At 41.7% G+C, this 8,115-nt stretch overlaps 1 protein-coding gene across 1 annotated transcript in view; it reads right to left on the bottom strand.

The window, feature by feature from the left end:
* FBLN1 (fibulin 1) overlaps positions 1–8,115 on the bottom strand; it is a 125,292-nt gene that overhangs the window by 73,354 nt on the left and 43,823 nt on the right. Inside the window, exons 5-7 of the mRNA XM_025213320.1 lie at positions 7,197–7,368; positions 4,184–4,243; positions 398–499 (exon numbers count right to left, since the gene is read on the bottom strand). Coding sequence (XP_025069105.1) covers positions 398–499; positions 4,184–4,243; positions 7,197–7,368 — 334 coding nt within the window. The remainder of the gene's footprint in view (positions 1–397; positions 500–4,183; positions 4,244–7,196; positions 7,369–8,115) is intronic.

Genomic DNA, 8,115 nt, shown 5'->3' with positions numbered 1-8,115 from the left:
CTTTCCCCCACTGAAAGGGTAAGCACTCATGTCTGCCTCAAATTTTTAGCTCCTCCCTGTGTCCACAAACAACAAATGAAGTATCAGAGCTACTATGAGATGCTATATTTTACACAAACATCTGTCTACTACTACTACAAAATAAAATGGATGCTTATAGTGCTACTCTCCCTCCTGCAGCAAACTTGATGTCTCCTGCCTTCCAGCCCTCCATCTGCTCTCTTACCACTTTATTACTTCTATTGCCCCCATGTTGCCCCACCCTGCCTAAATCAGCTTCTCATTGCCCCCTGGCTCCTTCCCTTCCCAGCACAAGTATGTTCTGGCCTGGTCTGTCCCATCCCCTTTCCCCACCTTCCCTCCCAAAAAAAGAAGAAAGCAGTTTTGTTTCCTTTACCGTCACAAGTGACGCCATCAGACTGAAGCTGGTATCCAACAAAGCAGGAGCAAATAAAACTGGCTCCCGTGTCCCTACACTGCTGGGAACAGGGACCAGCACCTAAAAAGCAAATGTGATTTTTGAGAACGAGTGAAGAATCTGATATCAGGAGGAAGTTCACCACACAAAACTGAAAAGATGTCAACTGCTTAATTACCAATGCCTAGCCAAAATCCAGGATATTTTACCATTATTTTAGAAGAATGCATGAGTTGAAGAGGGAAATATGAGCAAATACTGAGACAAATGGTCACATCTATTGTTTTATTTCATGAAAGCATTACAAAGAAGGAAAAAAAAACCAATTTTAATACACCATCACCATACATATTTCCTGCTTTAAAGTTCAGGAGGAAGCTGGTTAGCTCATATACCTCTTCGCGTAACTTTAGAAAATGGTAACTTTTTTACTGCACCATAAGAAGATCAAGACAGCTCATAACAGGTAAATTAAGCATTTACATTACCTTTGTTATACCTTTTTAATTATAAAAAAAGTAATCAAGCTCTAATTCCAGTATAAATATAGAAGTCAGGATGGAAATAAATTTGCTTCCTTGTCCTCCCTTTTTGCATCTTGCCTTAACTCCTACCATCACTATTGAGGCCGTCTTTTTTTTTCTTTTGATTTGGTTCCAAAATAAGTTAAGTTATCACAAAAATACCTTGTGTTTTGATGGTGATAGCGGATTGTTGTATGCCAGTTATTTGTGATAAGGATGTTGGAATCTTTTTATCTGCATCCATTTTTTCATAAACATTTTCAGGTATATGTAAATATTGCGGTTAAATATTCAGATGGCAGACTTCTATGGTACATTAAAGTCCCATCTTCATTAGGATGCACCAGGAGGAAGCCATTATAAAACCCACACTATTTGGAAATAGGGCAACTTTCGGAAATAGGACAATAGTTTTCTTTAAGCTACCAAGCTGTATGAGGTATTCCTCATACAGCTTGGTAGCTTAAAGAAAACTATTTCAGGACCTGGAACAATTCCTAATGAGGAACTGGCCCATGGTACCACATGGAATGATAGTTGATGTTACAGAAGTGGCAATGGCAATGTCTGTTAGAAGTACATGCGACCTCATAGTTAAAACAGATAGGTACCCAGTGCTCCATCTATGCTAACAGCCCCTCTGGAAGAAGCATTAAGTACAATTATTTTGGCAAAAAGCATAATGTAGAGACCCTCTCAGACGGAAACTGCCTCTGAAAAGAAATGAAGGAAGCCCTTTCACTTGGAAAAAACAAAATAAATTAAGCTTTAGGACAAAGTCTCTCAAATGTTTCTATTACATGGGTCTTGTCAGAAAACTTGTGTTGGAAAACAGCTTCCATTCGTGACTGGACAGACTACTCCACCTCTTCCTAGTCATGGAAGAATACCTAAGTGGCAATTAAAGTAATTGATTACATAGAGAGGTAACATTAGGAAAGCATGTAATGTACTTTTGACATGTACTATGATAAGGAACCAAAGACAAGAAGGAAAAACAGCTTTAGCCTTGGCAGGATGACACACCCAACGACCTAAATAGGTGTTTTCTGTCTCTAGCCTCTAGGGAGGGTAATATCCACACAACAGGCAGCATAGTAAATCATTCTTCAACTGCTAGGATATCTACAGTTGCCTGTCATAGGATGTAGATGCCCTGAACTTTGAAATGGCTGTATTTTCAAATAAGTTATGTAAGTGTCACTGTGGGATGCAAACAAACCCTGTGAAGGAGTACATCTGGCCTGACAGGTTGAAAAGTTATACTGCAATATCAGTCTATAACTCAAACATTATTCTACCCTAAATAGATTCCAAATTGTTTGTGAAGAACAGTAAATCATTGATGCCTTAAGCTCACAGTTATGTAAATCATATTTGAAAAGCAGTAAATTAAAATACTAAGCAGAACATTATCCAAATCAAACATTCCATCCAAGCATTTTGTCACAAAAACCAAGGCATAAAATTATTTAACCTTTTTTCCTTTCTTTTTCCAATTTTCATTTAGATGCTGCAGATAAACCACAAATTGGTAATGTTATTTCAAAACCAATCCTCAAGCTCTAAAGAATATGGAATGATTGTTCAGCACAATAATATCTCCAGACACTTCCAAATGAAAAGTCAAGTTTGTTATCTTCTGGAATCAGTTTTTATCCTGTGTACAACCAAGCTGACTGGATTGCTGCTCCAGATCCATGCCAACACCATCAACCATTAAGACTAGAGAATTAATTTTTCAAAAAGGCCAGTGGAATTTGGAAGATCCTATTCAATATTTTTAGAATCAAGTCTATGTGGGTGGATATCAGCAGATGATCTGGCCCTTTACTTTAAAAAAAAAAAGTTAATGTGTTACAAAGATAAGAATGGCCCAAGACAAGTAAAATGAAGTGAAACAGGCAGCTTAGTAACATTTTCCACTTCCTAGAAGCAAATACATCTGTTGCTCTACATGCCCATAGGGGGGCACACAGAGGTAAGAACTCACAGAGGTAAGAACTCTGTCTCATTACTTTCCTGCTGGGGCTATTCACTTCACTAGTACTAGAATAACAGGAAGTGTCTGAAGCAGGGGCAGGCAATTATTTTGGGTGGAGGGCCACTTACTGAGTTTTGGCAAGCCATTGAGGGCCGCATGATAGGCAGCCAGGGGAAGATAAATATTAATTTTCTAAATTTTTAGGGGCCCTGTGGCCCAGATAGAATAGCCTGGTGGGCTGCATCTGGCCCGCAGGCCGCATTTTGCCCACCCCTGGTCTGAAAGCTGCTATCCACCTCTCTTTAGGCAAGCAGGGAGTAGATACAAAAGGTGATGGCTGTTTGCACCTGTTAAGCTGTTGGTGTGGATCACTTCATCCTAGGCTCAAGAGATGAATGAAACCTGGTGTACTGTTTGGGCAGAACAACTGCATGCTACTCAATACACAAAGCTAGAAGGAGAATCAAGGTTTTAGCCCTAAGGTAGCTAGGTGAAGTTTTTCACTGGCTTGCTTTCTGGAGACAAACGTATCTAATCTTATCTGAGCTCAAGAAACAAAAGACAAGAGGTAACAAAAATCCTTTTCAGTAGGATCCAATCATGACACATAGTTGACATGAAACATTTTACAGCACAGTTGAATTTCTGCTCTAGCTACTGTGGTCAACCATCCTTGCTAAACTGTATAACAGTGGGACATGTTCTGTCTTAGAGAAGCATGAGCAACTCTTAAGAGACCTGCTGAGTTCTATGAAGCAGATTTGGGGTGCTACAATATATGAACTCTAAAAGTTTAGAGTGCATATACAAAAGTCACCAAACTTCACAACTTTCAGTAATAATCAAAAGACCTTCCTCAAAGCCAAGCAACCAAGCAACACATTATGTCCCATCACTTCCTCCCAGCCTTGAAAACTGGCAGGATCATCAATATCAGGAAATGACTTCTTGAGTAAGAGCCTAACAGGCACTTACCTATAGGTTACTGCTTCCTCGTCCTCCTATAAGGCTGTGTTGACAATCTCCACCCACAAGCAAGCCATTACATCCCAGTTAATGCCCACTAGCTATAAGGGACCACAAGGTGACTCTCACACTGTCTCAAGCTCTCCAAGTATTTTCAGATTGGTTTATACATACCAAAGGGTAAAATCTCTTGTCATATAATGACCTGCCTCTACAAGGAGCTGGAGTTTTCCTGAATGCTCAGATCAATCTCAGCTGCCCCTGAACTCAAAAGGAGTTGAAGCATCTTACCTCTGCAGCCATCATGAAGGTAAGGATCTTCTTGGTCTACTTCCTCTTTTGAAATGTCAACTGATGAAAAGGTGAAACAGGCATTAGAGAAAAAAAACAAGTTTTCTTCTCACAATAAAATACTGTGTACTTGAAAAAAGATTTGGACCAGGCCTTTGGGAATATCCAAAAGTAAATATTGAAGAAAATTATTTTAAAAGCAGTTTCACTGTTATGATTGAAACTTTAAATACTTGCAAAATGAGTGATTTACTAGAAAATATATTATGTAATCATGGATTACACAGAGACCGACATTTCCAAGTGAGTTCCTAAAGTCAGGCTTCTAACTAAACCTTAACCTGATCCTCATCAAATGTTCTGAAGCATTCGCAGCTCCCCCTGACTTCTGCTGCAGCACTTTATATAAAAATCAGATTAGCCATTTGTGTTCATTTAGACACTATTTTAAAAGCCACTCTATGCCTGAGGTTGACCAGGCAAATCTTATCATTTAAAATAAGGGCACATTTACAGTAATTAGGGATGCGCCCATAGAGATTTTGGGGGCCAATACCAATAGATGATTTTTAAGGAGACATATCAGCTGATACTGATCTGATTTCCAATATGCAGCCCAGCAGCTTGAAGAGCTACATCCAGCTGGTAAGTCTGTTGTGGTGGAAGGGGAGGGGGGAGAGAAGGGGCGGAGGTAGATCAAGGCCCCTGCAGTGTGGGAGGGAGTGGGACTGGGGCCAGGGCAGGGTGGGGTGTGGGACAGAGCCACAGCTCATCTGGTGGGCATGGCTCCTGCCACTGCACGCACCCTGGAAGGGCACAATTTTCTTTATATCAGTGCTGATCCAATACTGGACCGATGTATTGGTGCACCTCTAACATTAATTAGAGTTCTTCCTTTTCCATACACATTCCACCAGTGGCATGCATGAATCCTAGGTATATCGAGCTCACAGGCTTTTGGCCAGCAGTGTTGCACAGCTCATATGCCCTGAGAGTTTTTATATTTCACACTAAAAGATCAGATTGTGCATCACCACTCAGATGCTTCTTAAGTAAAGGACTCTGAGGTAGGGTGAACAGACAGCATGTCATGGAACATACACATAGGCAACAAACACATCATAAAGAGCTGCAGTCACCATAAAGTAACTTATTTTCCTTCAAGTGATCATTAGCATGCCCATTCCAACAACAGTAACTCAAGCCATACATCACAGTGATCTGTGATTAGTCATGACTACAATAGAACCTAATAATATGTAGTGTTCCACGTTTCATAGATTCATAGTAGCTAGGGTCAGGAGGGACCTGAACAGATCATCTAGCCTGCCCCCCTGCCATAGGCAGGAATAAATGCTGGGTTCACAAGACCCCAGACAGGTGATCATCCAACCTCCTCTTGAATTTGCCCAAGGTAGGGGCGAGGACCACTTCCCTGGGAAGTTGGTTCCAGATTTTGGCCACCCTAACTGTAAAATATTGCCTTCTGATCTCTAACCTAAACCTATTCTCTATCAGTTTATTATCATTGTTCCTCGTCACCCCAGGTGGTGCTGGGGAGAAAAGGGCTCTACCTATTTGCTGTTGATCTCCCCTGATGAGCTTGTAGGCAGCCACTAGGTCTCCCCTCAGCCTCCTCTTGCTGAGGCTGAACAGGTTCAGGTCCTTCAGTCTCTCCTCGTAGGGTCTGTCCTGCTGCCCTTGGCTGGCCTTGCTGGCTGCAGTCTGGCATTGGCGGCTCATGTTCATCTTGGAGTCAATAATGACTCCAAGATCCCTTTCTGCCTCTGTGCTTTCGAGAAGGGAACTCCCCAGCTTGTATGTATGCTGTGGATTCCTTCTCCCAAGGTGCAGCACCCTGCACTTGTCTACGTCGAACCCCATCCTATTGTCATCTGCCCACTTTTGTAGTCTGTCTAAATCTACTTGCAGCCTCTCTCTCCCTTCAAGTGTGTCCACCTTGCCCCACATCTTAGTGTCACCAGCAAACTTGGACAGCGTGCTTTCCACCCCCTCGTCCAAGTCACTGATGAAGATGGTGGCTTTTGTATTAGAACAATGTGTTGTGACTGTGTGACCTGACCCATCCCTGGGTAGCTGCCTTCCATATAGCAATGGCAAGCAGATTCTTTAGCAATGCTACTCAGGCTGCCAGAATTCTAACAAAGTGAAGAGCAGTGGAACAGGTTCCATCTAGCCACCTCATCATATATTCCAACACAGTTGAATATTCAATGTGATAGACTCTGTTTTGATGTGGCTTTGTCTTTCATTCTCTCTGCAAGGGAAAAAATAGCTTGCATGAAGATCTGGACAGTTGCATCCAGTTCAGGTCAGAAAAGCCATTTTTCTACATCTAAGGTTTGTAGATGAGTCTAAAGATCCCAGGTCAGATGCTGGTTTCATGGATCTGCTGTCTGGACTTCCTGTCTTTTCTAGTCCTGGAAATGAACAGCATGCTAGAGATGTGCAGTTCCTCCCGCAGCCCGTATCCCTCCTCCCTCCCTGATCAATAAAGATATTTCAAATTTACAGGCACAGCTCCTTATCAAAGAAGGAATACTTGATGTCCAGGGACCTAGAGAAGACCATTCCAGATCTAGTTCAAAGAAAAAATAGTAATTTGTCAGTAGCCAAAAACTATTAGCAATAAACTCATTATATTCAGTTGCTATGGTAAGGATTGCTAACAAAGAGCAGAGAGCCAGTTTTTCCATCTCAAAGCCTAAGAGTAAAGACAGGAACTGAACAGCAGTTGGTATGCCCTATCCATTTATGCCCTTCAGAGCAGGAAGACATTCTTGTGTGTTGTATAGATATTGGTGGCAGAGGACTCTGAGTTCAGGTGCACATACACCATTGGGTACATGGACAGTCAATCAAAGGAGAGCACAATACTACAGCTGCTACTTAAATCATTCAAAGGACAAGCATTCCTCCCTTCCTTGCACCCAATGAGGTTATGGAGTGCTGCTCTGCTGTCCCAGACAATTTTTTTCACAGCACGGTATACCTTGGTTCTTCTTCGGAACATCATCACTAACAGACATGTCAGTGCTTCCTTGACCTTTAGCACAGCAGTCGCTGAAAATATTCCTACACTGTTGTCCTATCTTTAGGTTCGAGTCACAGCTCTTTCCTTCAAGTTGGGCACTGTGTCCCAGCAAGCAACAGAAACAGCATTTCTGTCAAAACAAAAGACAAATAGCGGGTGAAATCCTGTACTGCCAAAGTCAAGAAGGATTTTGCAATTGATTGCAGTATGGCTAGGATTTCTCCCAGTTCATTTATAGAAAACTGAACATCTTTTGCCCCTGATTCTGAAAAGTCCTGAGATCCTTAATTACAGGGTAATTGGGTCTCAGAACATTTTTACTCTTACAGGTCCAGTTGCACTCATCCAATTAGCTTTAGATCTAGTCCTTAAACAAGATATACTGACCAAAGCTATGCTCTGGATTCAACTCTCATGAACCCTGGGCAGTGATGAAGGAAAGACAGAGTCTTATTTATAAATAAACTGCATACCTTCCCACCCCTCTTCCTCAACTCTCTCAGCTTCCCAAAAAATCTTCACACAAAAGTACCTGCATGATATCAAAGTTAACAGACCATAAAAGGAAGGTGTGATCACTGGAGTACACCCCTCCACATCATGTAATAGCATCACATCTTTACAGCCCGATCCTGAAATGGTATCCATTAATGAAACACAGATCTTTGTTTCTTATTCTAGGCACGATGGTTTGCATTGGCAGAGCTGAGCCTAAAAATTCACTGCAGGACTGAAAAAGGAAAGGCAAGGCTGATTCAAAACCAACGACTATTCTGATTCTATTCTGAATTGAGAGCACATTGCTGGCTTGCTCAGTTTTCTCTCTCCCCTGCTGCGAGAAATGAAGGGTGTAATTTGATTCATGGCAACCAATGTC

This window comes from Alligator sinensis, unplaced genomic scaffold (genome assembly GCF_000455745.1).
Source record: "Alligator sinensis unplaced genomic scaffold, ASM45574v1 scaffold806_1, whole genome shotgun sequence".
Lineage (NCBI taxonomy): Eukaryota > Metazoa > Chordata > Crocodylia > Alligatoridae > Alligator > Alligator sinensis.
The sequence above is the reverse complement of the archived record's forward strand: the minus strand, read 5'-3'. Positions and strand labels throughout refer to the sequence as shown.